Source organism: Mustela lutreola, chromosome 3, assembly GCF_030435805.1.
Source record: "Mustela lutreola isolate mMusLut2 chromosome 3, mMusLut2.pri, whole genome shotgun sequence".
NCBI classification, from domain to species: domain Eukaryota; kingdom Metazoa; phylum Chordata; class Mammalia; order Carnivora; family Mustelidae; genus Mustela; species Mustela lutreola.
In genome coordinates this window covers 175,482,844-175,507,463 of record NC_081292.1, presented here as the reverse complement: position 1 = coordinate 175,507,463, position 24,620 = coordinate 175,482,844, and the positions used below count along the sequence as shown (strand labels likewise).

The following is a 24,620-nucleotide window of genomic DNA, read 5'->3' as shown; positions in this document are numbered from 1 at the left end:
GCCTTTACTTTTCTCCTAATATCCCATGTCCAGCCTCCAAGTCCACCTATTAGCACTGTCCTCAAAACATCTTGAGAATCTGACGATTTCCCATCATACTCAGCACCAACATATTAATCCACCACATTTTACCAAATTACTGTAATCACCACACAGCTCATCTGCCTACTTCATCCCCTGTCCCCTGTGATCTGTTCTTACCAGAGCTATCAGAGTGAACCATATGAAGCTAATGGTAGATTATGTCTCTCTTAAAACTCTCCACTGGCTAAAAGCTAAAAGCTCAAATCCAACTTACCTACCAAATCCTATGTTCTGCAGCCCCTACTAACCTCTAGCCACTTCCTTGACTCCATCTCCTCTAGCTCTGGCTCTCAAGTCACACTAGATGGTGACGGCCTTTATCATCATCGGCCATATGCACTCATCTGTTACATGCTCCGTGTTCAACCCAACTCCTGGAGTCCCCAGGAGGGCAGAAACTGTGTTCTGCTCCTTACTGCATCCCCAGCACCTAGAACAGCACCTGGAACATAGTAGGTGCTCGATAAATATTAGTTTGATGCATGAACGAATGAATACAGTTCACTTTGGGGTCATTAATATAGGTATAGGTTCAATACATAAAATATATATCACACTATACATCAGAAAGAGGTACAGTTGAATTTTATCTCTATCTAGTCTCTTTCAACTAGAAAAATTGTTACTGGTAAAAGCTACTCACTGGTGGTCCCGGAGGTCCTTCTGCACCAGGAGGGCCTGGGTGACCTTTCTCTCCAAGCCACCCAGGGAGCCCCAAGTCTCCCTTACTACCCTGCCTCCCAGGAAGCCCCGGAGGGCCAGGTGGGCCCATGGGACCAGGCTCACAGGCACAGAGCCCCGCGTCTCCTAGACAGAGGATAAAAGGCAGCTTTGTCATATTTCCTGCATAAAATCCCCAAAAGCTTTTACTTAATAAAACCAATAATGAAAATAAGAACAAGAAAGTCTGATAATGTGTGACATGGGGGCATGGGGCACTGTGCTGGGGTGGCTAGGCATGGTCTGTGTGGGGGTAGATATGTCATTTCTAGACAGAGAGGGTGTTTGGAGTCTTAAGAAACCCATCCTGACAGATTCTAAGGGAAAAGTTGATACCCAATTCTACTAAAGAAACTTTAAAAACAAGTGTGAAAGTCTTTTATTCAGTTCCTACTGAAGAAACAGAAAAGAAAAATGGGTTGGAGCATAAACTCTAAACAAATAAACAAAATAATATGTGAGAAGGATTACTGACTGTATTGTGTATTACAACTGATAATTTACAATGCATTTCCTAATCATTGGCACTTTTGGTCTAAAAGAAATGCCTTTAGGATAGTTGAACCCAGCTGTGTTTATGGTCTCATACTCACCTATCCCAGATGATAAAAAACAAAAAACAAAAAACAAAAAAACCCCAAAAAACATGAAACAACTTTTGGGGAGAAGAAACACGAAGCCAGAGGCATTTTGTGAGTCTGGGAAATATGGACCCACAGGAAGAAAAGGAAATAAAAGATCCAGACTATCCTATCTCTCCTTTTTTAAGGAATAAAACGGATTTCATGAAAAAAAGATCACTCTGGAGCAAATTTCACAGCTAGGGAAGTGTGTCCCTTAGACTCTCAGACAGAAAGACTTGACTTCTGGTAAGTTTTAATCAGCTCATAAGCTCCTAATGAAGAGGAGTGCTCACAGGGGTAAATAAGGCATATAACACATTGAAGTGAAATGTCCCATTGCCCTCTTCATAAATGCCCCCATTCCCCCTCACACTGCTGTCTTCTGGAAATCCTACCTTTGATGCATACTTGCCTTTTTCTCCTTTTGAGCCTCTTCTTCCTGGAGGACCCATTTTGCCTTTTATTCCTTGTGGTCCAGGGTGCCCAACACTACAATATATAACTTTATAGGGGTAGGGGGGGCAAGAGAATCACACAGTTTCTGTGAATGTCTTCTACAGAACAAGTGGGAGTGTCTCTTGCTCTCTATCTTCCCCTCAAACCCATATTTCTTCCATTCCTTTCCCATGATTCTTTCTCTCTGACAGAAGAACATATATATACCAATCAACCATATAAATGTCCCAGCGTGTTGCTGCTACCATAGTCACCGATAAAGCCTTCCTATTCTCAACCCCAACTTAGTGGGTTGAAGAGCAAGGCAATGGAAAACAAAACAAACAAACAAAACAACTGTATGGCAAGGATCTTTTCCCCCTCCAATGATGAATAATTACCAAATTAAAGAAAGCATGACACATAGCCCATAAAAGCATAAATCCAGAGACATATGATTAAAGGTGACATGAAACACAAACAATAAATTCCTTATTCTTCCCAAATCCCAGTAAAATAGCAAACAGTACAGGGATATGATAAAAATGTGTAAGCCTGCAGGGGGGGAAAAAAAAAAGGAAATAAAACAACAGCAAAAAAGTGTGAGAGAACCTAACAGACCCTGAAAAGTTGAGTTCTAAGCAGGCTGTGCGGAAAGGCAACAAAAAGCACAGTCTATGTGAGAAATCTCTCCCAGACTTCAGGAATTGGTTTTTTGTTTGTTTGTTTGGTTGGTTGGGTTTTTTTGTTTGTTTGTTTTTTGAAAGAGAGAGAAAGAGAGCTTGTGCATGGGAGCAGAAGAGGGAGGGGCGGAGAAAACGGGAGAGAGAGAATCTTCAGCAGGACTCACACTCAGCACAGAGCCTGGTGTGGGGCTTGATCTCACAACCCTGAGATCATGACCTGAGCTGAAATCATGAGTTGGATGTTTAACTGACTGAACCACCCAGGTGCCCCATGAATTAGTACCTTGAAATGGAACAACAGTGATGCCTCGATCAGAATGACTGGTTAAAGAAACAGTTCAATCCTAAGATCTTCTTCTCAAAAATTATAGCAGTAACTATGACCCTTCAGAACTGGAGATAACAGACAATGTAGCAAGAAGAAAGCTTTCAAGTAAACTCGATTATTTAAAAAGCAGATGAAAGAAAGCATTTCATCCCGAGAACATGAACAGACAGCTACAAGAGAAAAACATTAAAACAATAGCAACAATAAAACACTTAGAAGTAAAAAAAAAAGTATTATGAAAGCAGAAATCAAAAAATCCGGGAGCAGAGTTGTAAGATGGAGTTGGGGAAGTCTACCATAAATTGCTACAGAAAAAAAACAAAGGTGAAGAAGAATAAAGACGAGAGGAAAGAGTCCTGTAGGGTAGATTCTCTAACAGGCAAATATATAGAGTCAAGAAAGAGAAAATGGCAGAGGGTGTTTGGTAGGGAGACAGTATCCTCAGAGAAACACTTCAAGAAATTTACCTAAAAATGGAGGACTTGTGTTGGCTTGAGCCTACCCACTGAGTGCCTACCAATGAATGCACATGTGCCCACACAGAAGCAAGTCATTGTGAAATGTAAGGTCATTAAGAAAAAAAGAAGAAAGAAAAATTTCTATAAGCTTTTAGAGCAGAGCTTCAGAGCTTTTAAGAATTGGGGGGGGGGGGTCCCTCCTCAGCAGGTGGTCTGTGCGTCTCCCTCTCTCTCCGCCCCAGCTCAGTTGTGCTCTCTCTCTCTCTCAAATAAATAAGTCAATATTTTTAAAAAAACTGCAACCTGACCTAATCTGAAAAAGCTCCAGGAGAGGTTTATTCAGAGATAATACTGATAAAATATTTAATGAGTTAGAAGGAAAGTTATACAATTTATACAATTCTAGACAGTTTGGGGTTGAATTAGCAGTAAGTTATATTGAAAACCAAGCAAACACACAAAGAAAACAAGACATTAGCAAAATGTTTTGCAAAAAGTAATAATGTGTATTTTTATATGGCTGAACTAGTGAATAGATTTTATGTAGCCACTCAGTGTAAGTAATGAATATTTAATCAAAATTAAGATAATAACTAAATTGAATGGGTTTTAGGAGTGGAAAATGTTCATATGTGCAGTGGGGAGAGACTGAAAAGGAGCTAATTTCACCTTCTATGGAGGGAAGTCTAAAGATAAGGCTCAAACTCATGAATGAAAAAATAGTGGGGCATCGGGGTGCCTCTGTCAGTTAAGTGACTGACTCTTGATTTGGACTCAGGACATGATCTCAGGGTCATGAGACTGAGCCCCACACCAGGCTCCGTGCTGCTGTGGGACCTGCTTAGGATTCTCTCTCTACTTCTGCACCCACCCTCCTCCCCTACCGCCCCTGCCTACTCACATCTCTCTCTCTTTAAAGCAAAATTAAGGAATAGCAATACAGTACATTGAGGATCACTAGAAAGGCAAATAACAGAAAATCCCACTAATTGTATGAAAAGAATTTCCCCTGGGAAGGAAGGAATAGGAGAAGGTTGCCCGGGATGGCAGGTCTTCATAACAGGCTTCATAGAACGGTTTGACTCTCAAGCCAAGTCCATCTGTAACTCTGATAAAAATTAAAACTACACTTAAGAAATAAAAACCGTATTCACTTATGTAATTCCATAATTCAGACTTAAATTCTCAAAAAAATATCTTCATATCCTGTAGCTGATGTGATATCCAACATCAGTCTACTTTTTTTGTATTATTAATAATAATAATACTAACTTGACTCAGAAACAATAGAAAAATTTAGAAAAAACTTAGAAAGTCACATCTTCTGCATGAAGCTGCAAATATCACATGCAACATAAATGCCAATGTATGCAAAGGGGGAGCACTTTACCGTCTGATCCCGGAGGGCCCTGCAGCCCTGGGGCTCCAGGCAACCCCGGTGGTCCTGGCTTCCCTGGCTTTCCTGGACTGAAATCAGCTCTCCCAGGGGTACCTGCTGCCCCTGGAAATCCCGGATGACCAGGAAACCCTCTTGGCCCAGGGGGTCCCATCATGCCTGCAGGAGAAATCGAGAATGAAAAACACATACATCTCCCAGAGTAAACTTGTGTTTAGAAGAAATGAAAATCAGTACATTCTTCCTTAGGCTGTAAATATTTTCAAAGAAAAAAAATGTACTTCAAAATGGACTTAATATCCCAGCCTCAACTTCTTTGAAATAAGCAAATGGAAACAGGTTTGTGGAATCAGATTTTCTTATTTTTTCCCTATTATTTAGGGTTATTGGGGGAAAGGACATATTATTTAATTAAAAATATTATTTTTGTATCTTGTGACTTTGATAATTTGGTTAAAAATTATCTGAATGAATATATTAGCACATTTAGTGAGTAAAAATATGGACTCCTATATCATCTATGTGAGACACGGAATACCATAACTTTCATAGCAACCGAGGTTGGTAGGGAGGCATAGAGGTTCTGGATTTGAACCCAAACTTTCTCTCTCCAGCCACAGGTACTTAAGTAAGTTACTGAACTTCTTTAATCATCTATATCTACCCCAGAGTCTTGTTATGAGGATTAAATACAATAATTCACATAAGGAGCTTAGTGTAATATCTGGTAATTACACATGCACAAGGAATGCTGAGATGTCCAGTGTGTTCAGAGGCCAAAGTGAGTCAAAGATGAATCCTGCTTTCCTGCAACATCTGACCTGCTTGCTGGGGCCTTGGCTAATGACAGCTCAAAGCCTTCCTATGAGAGTGACCACTTCTCACAGCTTCTTCACTCCTGAGCATGAATCTCTCAGTGGAAGACCATAGTTTCCCAAAATGGCCACCATGGTAGCTCTTCTCCCTCACAATGTTGTAGAAGCTTGACACTCTCCTAGCAAGAGGTGACATGTCCCCTTCCTCTTGAATGTGATAGGCTTTTATGACTGTTTGGACTAATGAAGTAAAGCAGGAGTGAAAAAAATATATATATATATTTATATATATATATATATATATATATATATTATATATATATAACACTATATATATGTATGTATGTGTATGTATATATATGTATGTATATACATACATATATATATATGACACTATATATAATATAAGATCAAGGCTAGGTCATTAAAGATGATTCAGCTTCTGCCTTTTGAGCCAAAATGTGTGGGATTGGAGTCCTGAGCCACCATGGAAGCAATATCACTGCTCTGAAGCCACCATGCTATAAAGAAGCATGAATAAGTACAGAGCAAGACAGAGAGGCCATGAAAGATAGAGGACAGAGATGCCCAGTCAGTCCCCACTTTTCAGTTCCAGCCATTACGCGGCTGCCACCATAGGAACATCCCTATGCTCAGCTTAGCTCTTAAACCACAGAGTGAGGGGTGATATGTTGATTATTGTTTTAAGCCACTAGGTTTTGGGAAATTTGTTTTTCAGCAATAGACAACTGAAACCCTGTAAGTAATCAGTAAGTAGCATACTACCTAAATTAATAACATTCATTATGTGCATAGGTCCTAGGGCTTTACATATATAGGATATATATGGATAACATTTACATATATAGGATATTTATGGATAACATATAAGGATTACATTATCCTTACTCCTCAATCTTGCAATGTTTATACTTTATAGATAAGGCACAAACATTTGGGCCAAACAGGAGTAATGATAATAACTAACATAGCTAATGATATTCCAAGAACTGTGTACATATTACTGCTTTCTGTATACATATTACTGTATACATATTACTTCTTTCAACCCTAATGAGAACTGCACCCTGAAGATGAGAAGACTGAGGCACAGAGAGGTTTAGTAAATGCCTAAGGTCACACGGCTTGTATGTAGTAGAACCTGGAACGTTTTCAGTCCATAGTGTAAATGTATAACTATTTTAGTATACTACACTAAGTGGCAAGGCTGGAATTCAGTCACGGGTATCTAACTCCACCCCTGCTTACTTCATGATAAATACTTCAGATGATTCTAAAACAAGATATGTATGATAAAGGCTATAGACATATATGTGGACTTAAATGAGATGTGTTCCTGTGGACTTGGCTGCTATCTTGTCTTCATGTCATTCCTAAGACTCGTGTCCAAACCCCTACAATCATTGGATGGACCTGGATGCTACCTGGTATCTTGTCTTGGTGCCGTGGAAAATCCTCAACCACCTTCCAACAGGGAAAATGGGTTACAGTGTCTGGCATATAGCAGCCCTGACCACCCATGAAATCAATGAAGTTGTAGCCACCATTAAAAATATTTTTTTGGAAAGTAAAAAGTGGCAGAAAATAAAGTACCCCATATACAAAAAAATATTATTTTGTGGAATTTGTGTTTCTTTTTTCTTTTGAAATTTGTGCTTCAATCATATGTATATGAAAATATATATATACATACACACGCATATATATATATATATATATATACACACGCACATATATATGCAATGTGATGTAAATGCAATATAATATAAAATGTACTTTTTATAATGGGTTGTAGTCAAGATTTGAAAGCCACTGGGTTAGTTCTTTTTAAAAATCTTGTGGAATTAAGAGTCTTTGTGTTATATTTGGTTTTCAATCTGCTAGAGATATGTGTTGTTTACTCCCACTGGGTTTTGATTTCAATCTGCTGGAGCCCTGTTTTTTAACGAACAAGCCTTAAAGGAGACAACTGAGGCCAGGCACAAATGATTCCTGACCAGCTGTGTGCTCTCTAGATCAACTACACAAAGCTTTGCCCCCCCCCCCTTTGCAGTGCGTTATCTGATCCCACCGAGTGGAAGCTAGAGTCCGGGAAGGTTAAAGATCTTGGTAGTTAACAGATGAATCTCAGGAAACTTCTTACTCCTTCTCAGTAAATATAAATCCAGACACAGACTGGATAAAATCACATCTATTCAAGACTCTCTTCTCACATGTTAAATCCGTTCTCCTGAGTTTACAGAATGCAAATATCCTCCACGCTTCTATTCTTAATCTTACTGGGGATTATTAACCAGCACAGCACCTGAAGGAGTTCAAAGTCCTGTATCGATAGGATTCTTTTCCAGGCTCTTCCTTGCCTATTACCAGGAGCGCTAAGGTGTTTGGGTTTTGTTTGTTTTTGGAGGGGGTGCAAATTTTGGGGAGAGATAAGGACTGTTGTCTTGGTTTTGGTTTCTTAACTAAAACTGAATCACATTTTATTTTTTAATTAATAACATTTTTAAATTCACAATCTGTATTTCCTTTTTTCGTGTAGGAGAGGAACTCAATTTTAACAAACAGAGATTGACTAGGAGAGCCTTCCAGGAGGGTTTTATGACCCTTGGCACCCATTTCCAGATCTTATCTGCCTGTGACAATCTTCCGGGATTCCTCACTACCCGCTCCCCGCCAACCCGAGATGCTGATTGATATTGCTGGGGTGCAGCCAAGGAGTCCGACTTTCTTCCAAGGAACCCGTTCATTGGTTTGAGTTCAGGGGTTCTTAAGCCCAGCTGTCCATTAGAGATAAGGCGATCTTTTGTAATAGCAGACACCTAGGTCCAGGTCCCAGAGAGCCCAACATGCTTGGTCTGGGGGTCTAGGACAGCCATCTGTTTTTTTCCGAGATGCTCCTAGTTGATCTCAGTATCAGCTAGAGTTGAGGGTAAGGATGTGGGAAACCTGGCGTGGAAGAGTCAGTAGAGTTCTACCTGCACAGGCTTCCCCTGGTGGACCGGAGGGGCCGGGGGGACCAGGTGGTCCAATAGACCCCATTTCTCCATAGCGGCCGGGGCGCCCCGGATCCCCTGGAGGGCCTGCCCAAAACAACAACACATGTCAATGTAATAAGTGTATACATACATTTTTTTTTAATTTTAATTTTTTTATAAACATGTATTTTTATCCCCAGGGGTACAGGTCTGTGAATCGCCAGGTTTACACACTTCACAGCACTCTGTATACATACATTTTTAAAATTCACACACAATTACTTCTTGTGAGGCTTGGTTGAGTGCAGCTAAGACACTGTTCTTGTGATTTCTTATGACGTTAAACAACAACAACAACAACAACAACAACAATGCAGGATCTCAGACTAGAAACCCTTCTCCAACTGCCCCTGCTCTGCAATCACATGAACTGGAGACGCACTGTCTTGCTCGCTGATGTGAGTCACTTTTTTCTTGGAGGCAGCATCTCAGTAGGTCTTAACCAAATGATTTAGCAATTTAAAAAAAAAAGACCTACTTTTGGAAAGTTGAGATAATAAAAATTTCTGCACCCTAAAATAACATTGGGAGTCATATGCCCATAGAAATGATTCAGATGCACATATCTACCTCACCTGTAAATTATATATTCTTGCTAAAATGAATATATTTAGCATATCAAATACACAAACTACAGAAATACTGAGCCAGACTCTTCTGTCAGGACCACCTAAATCCTATTTCCTAATAATTTAGAGAAGAACCAAACTGAACACAAACCTTTGAGTGGAAGAGGTGGGGTTACCAAAACCCCCGGTGGTCCTGGGTACCCGCGGTCTCCAGGATCCCCCTGAAATCAACCATTCATACACTTATCTTAGAAATAATAATATTGGGGCACCTGGGTAACTCAATGGGTTAAGCCTCTGCCTTCAGCTCAGGTCGTGATCTCAGGGTCCTGGGTTCGAGCCCCACATCATGTTCTCTGCTAGGAAGGGAACCTACTTCCCCCTCTCTCTCTGCTTACCTCTCTGCCTACTTGTGATCTCTCTCTCTGTCAAATAAATAAAATCTTTAAAAAATACTAATATTTTTCTCATGTTGCCCATAACTATTAGAAGGACCAAGAGTGCATTCATGTGAGAAATGAAGATTACAGGCTGACCAGAAAATTGAATGGTTCATGGAGTTCTGGGAATAACTAAGGCATCTGACCTCCCACTTACATGCAGAAGTAAACGACCAACTGGCAAAACTCTCACAAAAGAAAAAAAATTAACTTAAAAAAAAAAAAAGATTTCGTGCCCATAAATTAGATACCTCTGAAACCATGAAGTTTCTTAGATGTCCTATGAGCATTAGTGTTGAACTTGACAATCTAGGACAAATAGTCTATTCACCTACAATCTGAATCTATATCCTATCTTAACAGCAAATGTTTGTTCCCCTCAATTGTTTCCCCTTACTGCCACCATGGCTTGTCCCAAGCAAATGCTGGATATGGAGTCACAGAGGTACAAAGGAAAAAAAAAAAAAATGAACTAGTGAAAGCCAGAAGCTCTCTACTCCTCTCCCTGATTTTAATTGTGATACCAGGTAATCCCCATGGAATTTCTGAAACATTTGTTATTATTTACCTTCAAAAGATTGAACACTTTCTCAAAGGGAAAACATAATCATTACAACATGCATTGAAACAATATAAACAAAATTAACTTTGTCTCTTTCAAAAGTTACATTTGTGAATGATTCTTTCAATGATTTTTTTTAATAAAAGAAATTATTTAACATAAGGGATATAGAATTTGATCAGGCTGTACTCAAATACACCTGCTTTTTTTACCTTTGGGCCAAGAAATCCAAATGATCCAGGCTCCCCAAACATTCCTGGTTCCCCCTACAAATAACCACGAACATGCCTTTAAAAATAAAATCTGAGTGGGTGACAAATTATCACATTCTTGTTTAATTTGAATGACACATGCCCACTGAGATTCAGACAGCTGTGGGAATTAATTTTTGCATCTAGAGCTAGATCCCGCAATTTGTAAAATAAATGTGTCTCCTTTTCCAATTAGTGTGTGCATACTTGCATGCCCTAGTACAACTTTTGAATACACTGGATTGCAGTTATGAATTCTGAATTGAATTTAAACATTCAGAATTGAATTCTGAATTTATGAATATGAATAAATGTACTTATCATCTCTACAATTGTGTACATTTACCTTTAATCCTGGAAAACCTGGAGATCCATGGGAACCAGGATCACCCTAATAAATTCACAAAAATCAACACAAGCAGAATCAAATCAAAGTGCCTGAAATCAGTTCAATGCATTATTTTTCATCTTACGAAACTGCTTTATGGATATTTCATCATGTCAACAAAGGTAGCCGAATAAAAGGAAGTACATAAAAAATAGGGTCTGTTTCTTTATAACATTTGCTATTTTAACTGATCTTCAATTTTACTTTAAAAATTAATGTCCTTGCCAGTGTTTCAACTTAAGAACATTATTTCTTTTTGTTGTTATTCTTATGTTGTAAGTTATTTAGCCTAGTGCTGCAACTGGGCTAAATATTTTTGGAATCATTGCAATATAATTTGTCTAGAGATTAACAGGTAGTCTGTGCATTATCAGCAAAAAAAAAAAAAAAAAAATTACCATGGAAGCCAATGTCATCCCATTAACTGCAGAATCTGGAGCCAAATAAACTGAGTGTCCTTACCCATGAGGGCTCTGGTCTCTAGAGTGACTCTATCAATGGTGACCCCATTAGTGGCATGTGTGGTGATGTTTGAGTCCTGATGCTTTAGTTTTTGGTAGCTGCTGCCCCAAGAACAGTACTCTTTCTTATCAGATAGGCTTAAATGAACAACTCCAAGCTGCTATCACACTGACATCCAGCCCCAGTTGTCACAGGAAATGCCATAATCCTGTTACTTCTCACTAATTCTATCTTCTGCTTGTCCATTTTATCTAAATGATGTCACTGGAAGAATGTCTTATTAGGGCATTTAGCTATGACGTAATTCTTGTCCAAAATGTATTGCTCCTGTTTGAGAAAATCTTTACTTTTGAATTGCTATAAATATGGATCTAGTTTTGTAAAAATGTGAGAGAGGATGGCCTCCAACTCACTGATGTGAGCGACAGCATGAGTGGCACGAATGATCCTTACCCGAGGTCCTGAGAACCCAGGGATACCCTTCTCTCCTTTTGCCCCAATTCCAGGTTCTCCCTTAAAGAGATGACAACATTTAGAGGCATTCAAGCAACAATATTTCCGCAATATGAAATGCAAACACAAAATGAGATGTAAAAATTATTGCCAGCAGCATAAAGAAAAGAACTACCTTTGAAGAGATGCCCTATGGAATTATGATAAAATAGTGAAAACTTCTAATAACATATATCATCATTAAAGCAATGATAAAGAACATGCAAAAAAATTTTAATTAAGATATAGTATTATACAAATAAAAAGAAAAAAGGTATTTCAATAAGCTACCTTGGGTCCCGGTGGTCCTGGAGGTCCAGTCACACCAGGCATTCCTTTTATGCCCTAAAAATCGCAATGAATATAATCAGGCTCCCTCTTAGTATTTAACCTAGTGAATGCTATGTCTTTCAGAAATTATCTTTTTCAAGAAACATTTTACTAAATTTTAAAATAAAGGATTACTCCTCAATTGTTGCTAGTTAGCAACTAAGGTCCAGGAGTATTTATAAACCTGACATGATTCAGGCCAGCTCCGTGTGAGAGCTGTATCTTGGTGGGGTACAAAGCACACAACCATAGACCAGGGAAGCAGATCCAAGCTGGGAATGCAGTCCTTGAGAGGCGTGGCTCATTTTGAGCAAATCGGTGAAATTTAATCCAGTAACTGAAAACTGACAAGAGAATCTGCACGTGGCATCAGTAACATCCGTACCACAGGCTGACAGAGGACGTGCCCACTACTATGTCCCTGCCACCTTTTCAATCATCAAAACCTCAAGCCCATCTGTAATACTTAAAGGACAACTGGGCTTCCTGGGGTCCTTTCAGCCCATATAATAAAGACAGTGTCAGTGGGGCACTGTATGCTGGAGGACATGTCACAAAGTAGCAGCCCACGCTAGGTCTGTGACTCAGCAACTGAATAAACTTGAGAATGCAGGGAACTTTTCTAAGCCTCATCTTTCACGTCTGTTCAATGGGGCTAGTAGCAGTAGCAATCTGCTGAGGCTGCTCTGGGGTGAATGCATTGACGCCTGCAGGTGCCCAGCCCTTTGTTGGCACCGAGACATGTTCAGGAAATGCTGGCTCTTACTACTTTATCAAGGCCACACGTGGATTGGCAATTACCTTTTCTCCTTTATACAGACAAAAATCAGGTGGCTGTACCAATAAGGTGGGTCCAGGAGAACCTTGCTGGCCAACTTCACCCTTTCAAAAAAAAAAATCAAGATAGTAGCAATTTCCTATTAACTTTATTTTGAAATAAGATTTGAAATGAAGATTTTTACCCATATATTGTGGTATAACACATATAATCCTGTGTGTCATGGATTTAAAATGTAAATCATGGCAAACACATCAGGTAATTGAAAGTATTTGTTGTTTTTCATAAGTAATGATATGTATCATTAATAATAAATTTCAAAACCAAAAATGAGTCATAATTCTATGGTCAGAAATCTCTATAAAAAATTTGGTAAGGGTGCCTGTCTGGCTCAGTTGGTTAAGAAGTTGGTTAAGAAGGCATCTGCCTTCGGCTCAGGTCATGATCCCTGGATTCTGGGATCAAGTCCTGCATCGGGCTCCCTGCTCAGCAGGAAGTCTGCTTCTCCCTCTACCTGCCTCTCCCCGTTTGTGCTCTCTCTCTCTCCCTCTGGAGCGCCCTCTCTTTCTTTCTCTCAAATAATAAACAAAAATAAAATAAAAATAAATAAAAAATAAAACTTTGGTATAGTTCTTTGTGGTGTATATGTATCCATACACACACACGTATGTGAATAATGTATATAAGTACATAAATATAGATGTGATCAAGTGAAGTGCTAAATATAATTTAAGATATAATTAGGATACTATACAAAATGCATAAACATAATATAAAATACACAGTATGGTTTATATTTTTACGTTTTGCTAAAGTTTTAAATTTTAAAGTAATTTTAAGTTTGTCTTTTATAATGCCATTTTTTGCATATTTTCCAATTATACTAGAAATTTTTCAAAAACCTGATTTTTAGTGCTTATACAATAATCTATCATAGGAATATGCTGTCATTTATTAAGCCATTCCATTCTGGTTAGATTTAGGTTATTTTTTTAGGCTTTATTTATTTATTTGAGAGAGAGAAAGAGCACTCAGGCGCTCCCACAAGTGAGGGGGAGGGGAGGAGCAGAGAGAGAGAGAGAGAGAGAGAGAAACTCCAGAAGACTTCCTGCTGAGCGCAGAGGTCAACATGGGGTCTTGATCTCACCACTCTGAGATCATGACTTGAGCCAAAATCAAGAGTCTGATACTTAAGAAAGAAATTTAGGTTATTTCTAATTTGTTTTCAATAATATGTTTAAACTCTCTGTAGAAAATAATTAGCCCAAGTTGTCATTTATGTCATTAGAAATGTTATTCTCTTGGGAATAAAATGTCCCTCGAATTGGGTTTGGTATAATACAAGCATTAACGCTCATCCTTAACTAACAGATAACACCTTTTCGCTTTTCTATTTCTACTATTCTGCACTTAGACATAGTTAAAAGCAAGTGATAGAGTGGGTCACAGGTGGTTGCAAACCAGGTCTAGACTGACTGCTATTTTGGACAAGTTCCTTAAAAATCTCTCCTAGCCTTTGTTTCCTTGATTCTTCTGAATTTCACTTTCCTTCTTTGTGAAATAAGGGTTATAAGGCTACCTACTTCAAAGTATTATTACTTTGTTAAATAGATAACACACATAAAATGCTTAGTACTTACTGCACTGAGTGAAACAAAGAAGATTCTCAAATATATGACTATTTAGTCATCAGTGTTTTGGGGAAGAAGAAGATTCCCAGTGTATGTGAATACAGCCGGCACTTCACCGCCTACCTACACCTGGAAACTACAGAACAAGCAGGGTAGGGACCTGGGCTCCTTTTTCTTGGTGTAGCCCCGGACCGTGTTGTTGTAGCGGCTGCTCTGAAGATGTCTATTGGCAAACGAATGATTGAACAAATACATAAACGGTACATAGGCAAGTGAGCAACACACACTGGTAACCACAACCATTCTTAGCCTTGCTGTAATCAGCCTGAGCAAAACCGATGAAGGCTGGCAAGCAAGGAAGCCTCTTCAAAATGTGGGTCGTGCCACTATTTTTTTCACGTTGTAAAAGTACAAGGAACATGAATCATGAAGAACAAAATGAGACCACCCATAATCGCATCACCTACTACTTGGGGTAGCGTTTCATGAACAAACATGTTCCATCTGAGAGTTCTGTATGAAAATTCCACAATGATGTTTTCCTTTAGCAGACAATCCAAAAGAATTGAAATAAGCCTATTTTGGATCATCTGAACAACCACCTCGTAGCCAGACATTTCCACCTGATTCTATGACCTGAGTTTGCAAGTGTATCTGATTGCACTGGGGCTGAGGTCTGGAAGCCCATGGGGCCTGCCTTACTCTACAGGGCAGAGTTTCTCAAGCCAGGGGGTTAGCATGAGCTTCTGGGGCTCTGACAAGCACATTCTTAGGGCTCCATGACTTCCCAAGTTGGAAAAACCTTGCTTTACTGTACTTCCTTCCAATCATTTCTCTAAATTAGTGGTTTCTAAGGAGAGAGGGGTAATCAAGTAGGCACACTACTCCCCCCACCCAGGGATAACTGGCAAGGTTGTGACACATTCTAGGTTGTCACCACTGGGGAGGAAGGGCTGTTCCTAGCATCTAGTGGGTGGAAGCCATCTTACCCCACAATGCACAGGACAGCCCCCACAGCAAGGAAAGAGCAGTGTTGAGGTTGCAAATTCCTGTTTTAAGTGTCTATTTTAATGTCTTGTGTTGTATTGACAAAATTGAGCTTATACTTTTGTAACCTGTGTTTTCTGATCAACACTATAGCATAAGCACGCCTGCACATTGTGAAGTCTTGCAATATATCTCAGGCAATCAAGCCATTTTGTTCAATGGCTGTACCATAACTTATTCAACCGCACTGGGACTCCACGTGAGTGGGGATTGGGTCGGTCTTACTAACTCCCCACATTCAGCACCAGTCCTGGCCTGGCACAGAGTAGAAGAAGCTCAGTATCTACTTGCGCACAGTTGTGGCACGAGCCGCTTACCAACAGGAGCCATTTAGATTGTTTTCAGATGAGTTGTCCTCTTGAAATACCTTTCTAAAGCTTTTTTTTTCTTTTTTTTTTAATTAATTAATTTATTTTTTAAAAAAACTTTTATTTTTAAATTTTCTTTTCAGTGTTCCAGAATTCATTGTTTATGCACCATACCCAGTGCTCCATGCAATACGTGCCCTCCATAATACCCACCACCAGGCTCACCCAACCTCCCACTCCCTTCCCCTCCAAAACCCTCAGATTGTGTTTCAGAGTCTACAGTCTCACATGGTTTGTCTCCCCCTCCAATTTCCCCCAACTCCCTTCTTATGCTCCACAAATAAGTGAAACCGTATGATAATTGACTCTCTCTGCTTGACTTATTTCACTCAGCATAATCTCTTCCAGTCCCCATCCATGTTGATACAAAAGTTGGGTATTCATCCTTTCTGATAGAGGCATAATACTCTATAGTATCATAGAGTATTCTTATCCATTCATCCGCTGAAGGGCATCTTGGTTCTTTCCACAGTTTGGCGACTATGGCCATTGCTGCTATGAACCTTGGGTACAGATGGCCCTTCTTTTCACTGCAAGTATATCTCTGGGGTAAATACCCAGTAGTGTGATTGTGGGGTCATAGAGTAGCTCTATTTTTAATTTCTTAAGGAATCTCCACACTGTTTTCCAAAGTGGCTGCACCAACTTGCATTCCCACCAACAGTATAAGAGGGTTCCCCTTTCTCCACATCCTCTCCAACACTTGTTGTTTACTATGTTGTTAATTTTGGCCATTCCAACTGGTGTAAGGCGGTAATGTGGTTTTGATTTGAATCTCCCTGATGGTTAGTGAGGATGAACATTTCTTCATGTGTCTGTTAGCCAATTGTATGTCTTCATTGGAGAAGTGTCTGTTCATGTCTTCTGCCCATTTTTTGACACGATCATCTGTTTCGTGTGTGTTGAGTTTGAGGAGTTCTGGATATCAGCCTTTTGTCTATATTGTCATTTGCAAATATCTTCTCCCATTCCATGGGTTGCCTCTTTGTTTTGTTGACTGTTTCCTTTGTTGTACAGAATCTTTTGATCTAAAGCTTTTCTTTGCTAAGTTTCCTGCCTCAGTGGAAAGGATGGAGGGTGTGAGGGAAGGAGGGAGGGGACAGTGGAGATGGGCAAGAGGTGGGAGGGACTGGGAGCTGCTGTTAAATGGTTTTGGTTCCAGGTATACACTTTTATTTATGGGCGGAGTTAAGGATTCTGAGATAATTTGTGAAATTAAGCCATGAATATCAGTAATTAAACTGTTTCTCTGGATATACTAAATTATCAGAAATGTTCAATTGCTTTTGGCTAGGGTAAAATGCATCATATATATTAATTTGAGTTTAGTGTTAAATTTTGTCAGAACTGTCATTTTACAGTTAAGGGTACTGGCACCATAATAATTCAGCAAAAAAATTCTCAGCCATAAAATTGAGCAGGGACTGGATAATGAACACAATTTAAGTGGTAATCAGAATAGCCTCTGCTGCCTGACCAGCACATACGTTTTAATACCTACTCCTCTGGGCAAAAGGGGAATCTTACCGGGTCTCCCATTTGCCCCTTGACTCCCACGCCATGATTACCCTGGGAAAGAAAAGAGGAAAAAATGTAACTGCTTTTGAATATTAAAAAGGTAATTACAGGCAAGTAAGACTTCTGGTTAGGCAATTAATTGAAGTTTATTAACTATTTGGGGAAGTCTACTGAGGGAAAGACATAATTCAGACCGAGCTCAGCGGTCCCTTAGCTCATTGGACACGGATAGTCTCTGTTTGTTGTATGTTACTCATAGTAACATATTCATGGTCACCCACCTTCAAGCCCGGTCTCCCTGGAAGGCCTGGAGCACCCTAAATCAAGAGCAAAAACACACATATCAGGTAACAGTCACAGAAATCACAATGTGTCTGCGTTGGCTCTCCCATGTTCCTCTTTAGGAAACCCCGAGTTTTAAGACGTGCCTGCTGGACTTTCTCTCATGGCCGGACCCCTTGTTGCCCTGGGGACCTATGTTTCATGATAAACCTACCCTGGTTATGGGAGTATACACAGATTCATCAGTGATAACCTCTCAAACACCCCAACTGTGCGTACCACCCAAGGCTGCAAATTGCTTTTTTTTTTTTTTTTTTTTTTTTTTTTTTTGCTTAATTTAAACATCGAGGCCAGGTTTTCAGAGGGACGGAATGAGCAGTGCTCTACTTACAGCTAACCCGGGCTCTCCTGGATGCCCCATTGGGCCCGCCGGTCCTCTTGCCCCCCTCAATCCCTAAACATGAGAACAATCCATGCATTAGTTACCAAAACTCAAAATCATCATTCACAGCAAAACCTCTGTGTAATTCTAAGTGGATAAAAACCACCAAAGAAATCACGGTGACAGACACATCTTCCCTGTAGCAGTAGGACCTTCACCGCGGCCGACACAGCCACTAAAAGGTCCATGACAACTGCACTCTGGCAGGTGTGACCAGGTGCTTTTAAAAATATTGATATTACTTAATAATAATTTATATTAAAATAGTAATGTATTTATACTATTCATTATATTTTTAAAACACGCCCTCTCAGATTAATATAAATAGAAATGGCGCCAATTCAAGATGAAGGAGACGCAGCCACAACTTCCTGTAACACGTAGGCTATAGCATAATTCCACACAAATTCACAAGGAGGGTTACAGGTGTGCATTCCAAGAAGTGTGGGAAGAGCCTCTCTGTTCTCTCACCAACCTTGCCCACATCAAATGACTTGCACGTGTGCAGATATTAGTCTCTCTAGGAGGATGAACTGGTCTTTATTTTAATAGCGACATGAAAGTTATCTCATTGATGACACTGAACTGAGCTTCAGGGGTAGTGAGCAAAGTAATGTGGGAGAGTAATCCTTTCTACAGCCGGAAGTTACCAAGCAAAATTATAGGTTAATCAATCTGGAGGCAGAACTGCTTTCAATTTTAATCTTGTGAACACTGATTGATTAATTGTCAACACTAATATAATCATGGAATTACAAATTTCAGGAAGATAAAGATGAGGTAGAAAAATTAAATGTAATACACCATTACTGATCCAGCAGGCAGAATGGTATAGAGCAAAATCATTTCCACTTGGCATGTATTATTTAGGTAGAATCGAGGGAGACTTATCTTCCCAAATATTAAGGGACCCGTATGTCCCCGAGTAATGCCAAATGATCATCAAAAGACAGAAAAGGAAGGTCAGCAGAAGCCCGCTGGGACTCCAGGACAGTTAGTTCCATGGGCCTGGGGCCTGTGTGGTCACCCTGGTGATTTAAGTCTCTATTGGCACCGCCCTGAAATTCTTCATAATTTTTGAGTTCGAGATTTATACTTTGATTTTGCACTGGGAGCGCTCTGCAAATGATGCAGCCGGCCCTGCCAGGATGCAAATGGTATGGACCACAGGCTGGTCGGAGGGGGGGTGGGGCAAAGAGAAGACCAGGGCCTGCTCGGGAGACTTACCGGCAAGCCAGGAGGTCCTGGGTCCCCTCTGTCACCCTGCAACAGGAATGATGCATTGCTTTAGACGAGCAACACCACTTCCCTAAAACACACATGTTGTAAAAGGAGGACTTTACACAGGAATTATTAGGACCATCCATACAGGCTATTTGAGTGTTTGGTGTTGACACTGTGGAAGGTTCTGTGGAGAAGACTTTCTGGGTCCATCCTTCACCTCAGAATCCAGCTGAAATCAAAGGTTGCTCAGGTCTTGATGCCATGGAGTCAAGGTGAGATTTTTCATCTTTCCATTTACAATCTAAATTCCCAATCCAGTGGTCCAATTCCATTACAGCTTAACTGTCTCTGGTCTAATTGCCAGAACTTGTCTCCCCTAGTAGACACTTTGCTGCTTTTTATCTCCCTAGAGGAGATATAAATATGTATATATGTTTATGTATATGCATGTATATATGTATAGATATCACATCAACCTTTATTTATTACTCAGCCATCAAAAAGAATGAAATCTTGCCATTTGCAACAACGTGTTTGGAACTAGAGGGTATTATACTAAGTGAAATAAGTCAATCAGAGAAAGACAAATACCGTATGATTCCATCATATGTGGAATTTAAGGGACAAAACAGATGAACATAGGGGAAGGGAAAAAAGCTAAAACAAGATAAAAACAAAGAGGGAGGCAAAGCATAAGTGACACTATGGGAACAAACTGAGGGTCGCTGGCGGGGAGGTGGGTTGGGGGAAGGGATAAATGGGGGATGGGCATTTAGTAGGAGGGCACTTGATGTAATGAGCACTGATGTTATATGAAAATGATGAATCACGAAATTCTACCCCTGAAACTAATAAAATACTTTATGTTAACTATACTGAATTTAAATTTAAAAAACTCATCATGACTCTTATCATACAGTGGGTTGTCGTTGACAATATGTTTCCATATAAACTATTACAAGGGATCATCAGCACTGAAGGAAGGCTGGGTAGATAGTATTTTCATTTTCCTTCACGAATGAGGAAAATGAGGCTCAGAGAGGTTGAGGGGGTTGCTCAAAGTCAAAGTCGTTGGTAAGGGTCAGTTTACTTTTCCCAATACACCATACTGGTTCCTAGAATAACCCTGCTTTTGATGCTGTTCGTTAACATATCCTTTAGGCCACAAACAGAGCATAGCTCCTGCTATATAACAAGTTATATAACAAGTTTCCTGCTATATAACAAGCCTGTAAAGTCTCAGAGCTTAGGAACTAATACTGTGAGCTCACTAAAGGAACCACCACTTAGGTGAATCTTAAGGTCTAATAGAAGAAATTTAAGTTTTATCTGTTGTAGAATATTCTTCCTTAAAAAAATGACCATGTTTTGCAAATGTACCGCATTTTTCCTCTTGATTTACAGCTACTGATCTTCTGCTTATTCATGGTACTCATATTAGAGATTAGGTGGGCATTCAAGAGTTTATTTCTGAGTGTTTGTATATCATTGTATATAAAATCACAAAAACATTTAATTTACCCAGGATAGTGCTATACGATTTCCATAATTTTCAAGTTCAATGTGGTAGTGACTCCTCTCATTCTGGATGGCAAGTATTATTATGACAACATTCTATCTACAAATAAATCAGTGCTTCTTAACTAGGGTGATTTTTCTTCCCAGAGCATGTTATAAAATCTAGAGATATTATTTAGGTGTGGGGATGCTATTGGCATCTAGTGGGTAAAGGCAGGGATAGTGTTCAACATCCTACAATGCACAAGGTCAGCACCCAGAACAAATGATTATCTGGTCCCAGATGTCAATAGTACTAAGAATGAGAAACTCTGAAATAAATATATCTGTCACATTTTTGCAAGAATAGTTAGGAGACACTGGAATTTACAGCCAGCACAATTAAAGCCAAGTGCCTTCTCACAAGAAGTACCGTGCCATCCAGAGAGTCAGTGTAATGATAAAAAAAAAAAAAAACAGGGTGCTCTAAGACATTTCAAAGAGGTGTGTCCAAGTGTTTCCTGGATGGGTTTACCTAGAGGAAAAAATAATGTTTTTTCAACTCACCATGATCATAAACCTTACCTGAATACCTTTAATGGCACCTAAAATGAACACTGAGTTTCCTTTTTCTCCACTTTCCCCAGGAAGACCCTGAAAATAAAATATTCACTTAAGAGAGGGGAAAAAAGCATACTACTATTTCAGGATTTTCTTTTTTGTGTGAAATACTACTCATCAGTAAAATACCATTATAGTCATGTTTCACTCTAGTTTCACTAGAGATTTCTTTATTTTTTTCATTATTGCTATCATCCTAAGATTCTCATACATATTTATTCAATATTCAGTTAAGATTTATTAATGAATCTCCAAAAAATCTATTAATATACTTATACATATATGTTATAAATATGTATATAGGTAATACTTTATATAATAATATACATAGCCATTTACTAATTATTCAGCAAGAAAACTGCATTTTCCCTCAGACAAAATAATTCACATGTATTATTCTTATAAGTAAACAATTTTGCAATTCTCAGTTAATAATTTATGCCCTAGAAATCATTTTTTAAAGATTGATTTTATTCATTTCAGTAGTTGTGTTCAAAATAGAGCCTCTGTATCCTCGTAAGATTAACTTTTAAAAACATATCTCCTTTTTGGAAGGTTTTTGTAAGTCTCTGCAACCTTCCTTAGAGTATTTTTTTAAAGTGATTGAAATAACTCAATGTTTTCTTTTTTTCTGAAGTTTTTCCTACTAGATATCTTAACATATCTTAACTTGGTTACCACATAAGAATTCTGCCATCTTTGTGTATCAAGCTCCCGTGAAGGACATGCACATTTCAAAGTAAGTCCCTCCTGCAAAAGTCCTGACTGTGCTTCCAATGGGAGATACGTAGAGCTTTAATGGTAAGTTACAGCAACTGTTCCTTGAGAAATCAGATGTGCCTATACAAGCCGTTCTTGCTTCACACAGTTCCAATATGCATGAATTTTAGTTCCATAATTAAGTTAAATAGCACCAGTCCTCCAAAAAATGGTTCAAATTTCAGTTACCACCTTATATTAACAGAGTAACTGCACCGCTAGCTCGAAGGTATATATAAGTAACAGATGGGAAACATGATCACGGGTCCCATCACTCCTTTCAGTCTGTCAGCGATTGGTCACTGCCCATCTGTTGAGTCAGCGGGTGCGCATGCGCACACCAGCAAAGTGTGTAGTTGTGCTCCCTCCTTGTCTCTCAGTAATAAGCCTAAATGACATTTCATGAAAATAGACTCCACTGCAAAAGGCAATTGGCTATCAAAGATGAAAGTAAGTGAGGGAATGAAAAATGATAAAGCTGGTAGTGAAATTCAGACAGAATGTCAGGGAAGTTATAGAAGAAATAGCCAGAGGGACTCCATGAAGACGAAGTTCTCAACACAAAAAAAGGGAAGTGGCTGGGACATAAAGATTGAATTGCCAGAGGACATGGCATAGGCATAAGACCCTCATCGCAACAGGGCTCTTAGATTATAGTTCATGGCACAGAAGCTGATCCAAACTCAGAAAAGAGTAGGACAATTCACCGGAGCACAGAAAGACGCCTTCATTTCATTACTGTCAGTTACTTGGCCCGAAGAAGGCACTGTTCAAAACACTCTTGGTCAGTGTTTACAAGACTTGAAATACTTCGATTCTCACTGTATATGTCTTAAATGACAATGTACTAAATCGATATTAGTTTTTTTAAAAAATTTTCCCTATGTATTTATAACATGAAGAGAGTTTTTATTATTTTAACATAACATATTAAAGATCATGGAACAATAGTAATTTTTCCCATTGGATGTTAAGGTTGCTTTGTGTGGTGCCAGCTTGGATGGTCATTGTTAATGCCTCACACTACTGGGCAAAGTGAGGACTTACTACAAATGAGGTGGGTCAAGGGAAAGAACGCTGCTTTGCAAAGATGCCATTACAACAAACTTCAGTACAGTGGTCACTACAGAACGCCATGGGAAAGTTAGAATAGAAAACTCCCCCTCTTCTGAATGTTCATGGACACACAGCAGAATGCGGTTCGAACCAATCTGAAGATCTTAAGAAACGTGCATTCATCAGACTGCAGTTGAGCCTCCAAATGGCTGAGTCTGAAAACAAAGGGTTGTTGAGAAGCTTAACTACGGAAGATGGTTGTTGTTCTTCCTTGGTACTAAAGAAAGATATAAATTTGGAAATCATTTTTGAGTTCTGCATTCAGATCAGTCCCACTAGAATCGGGAGCAAATGGAAAATGAAGAGAAAGCAGGATGATTACGGTGGTGAGGATAAGAAATCCTTTAGAAGGAATCTTCGGAAATGGTATTTACAGCGAGGTGGAAAGGCTGCCCGAGTTCCAGAAAACCAGTTTTAAAAGGCCAAATCATCTCCAAACTTTATGGGAGAAAAAGGAAGAGAAAGTGAAAGGAAATACTAGAGGTACAGGAAAGAATAGTTCTTATTAAAGTCATACTTAAATAAAAGGCCATATTTTTTAATAAAAAAAATACCTAAAATCCATAACGTTTTCTGAAGTGCTGGATATTAGCAACTGTTTCTGAACATCCATTCAAAATGCCTCCTATTTTTCTTATTGCATGATGGGGATGAGAAAGCCAAAACTGCATTTCTCAGACCCCTTTGGAGCTGGAATGGGACTTAGGGTCCACCTAGGAGATGGGCTTATGAGATTTGGAAGGCAGAAGTGAGGAAGACATCCTCTTCCCAGTATTGTCATGACTGCCAAGCAGGGAAGGTTAGAAACTTGAGTGTGTGTTTGCCGGTGTATTGACATGGGGGTGAGAGGCAGTTCTCATGTGCAGGAGCAGCCTTCTGGCTGGTGGCTCTTAGCTAAGTGTGAAACCTTGAAATCATAGTCCCGCAGTGGCCCCTGAGTTCCCCCTCCTTCAACCTTTCCAATATGTGTCAAATTCCCTATATGAAATACCTTCCTGTTTGGAATACCTAGAGGGTTAACAAGTCTGCAGTGAACCCTGAATGATGAACAATCTAAATTGTGCTTCCTGACCTCCCTGCTCCCTCCCTTACTATCCAGTTCTCCATACAGCAGCCTAGAACATCTGAATGGAACATCCACCAGGTCATACTGCTTCCTTCCTTGGTACCCGCCCCCCCCCCAGTGCCTTCCCATGGCACATAGAGAAACTGCAGCCTCCTCCCACAGTCTGCAAGGCCCAA

The 24,620-nt window shown here is 39.5% G+C and overlaps 1 protein-coding gene across 11 annotated transcripts in view; it reads right to left on the bottom strand.

The window, feature by feature from the left end:
* The window catches only part of COL4A4 (collagen type IV alpha 4 chain), a 123,571-nt gene that overhangs the window by 56,676 nt on the left and 42,275 nt on the right, over nt 1–24,620 (bottom strand). For all 11 annotated transcript variants that reach the window (XM_059167837.1, XM_059167835.1, XM_059167838.1 and 8 more), the window contains 15 exons: nt 21,468–21,536; nt 19,389–19,424; nt 18,111–18,173; nt 17,719–17,754; nt 17,447–17,488; nt 12,897–12,977; nt 12,057–12,110; nt 11,727–11,786; nt 10,770–10,814; nt 10,385–10,438; nt 9,322–9,391; nt 8,542–8,646; nt 4,725–4,889; nt 1,840–1,929; nt 728–891 (listed from right to left, as the gene is read on the bottom strand). In XM_059167837.1, the coding sequence (XP_059023820.1) occupies nt 728–891; nt 1,840–1,929; nt 4,725–4,889; nt 8,542–8,646; nt 9,322–9,391; nt 10,385–10,438; nt 10,770–10,814; nt 11,727–11,786; nt 12,057–12,110; nt 12,897–12,977; nt 17,447–17,488; nt 17,719–17,754; nt 18,111–18,173; nt 19,389–19,424; nt 21,468–21,536 (1,134 nt within the window). The remainder of the gene's footprint in view (nt 1–727; nt 892–1,839; nt 1,930–4,724; nt 4,890–8,541; nt 8,647–9,321; nt 9,392–10,384; nt 10,439–10,769; nt 10,815–11,726; nt 11,787–12,056; nt 12,111–12,896; nt 12,978–17,446; nt 17,489–17,718; nt 17,755–18,110; nt 18,174–19,388; nt 19,425–21,467; nt 21,537–24,620) is intronic.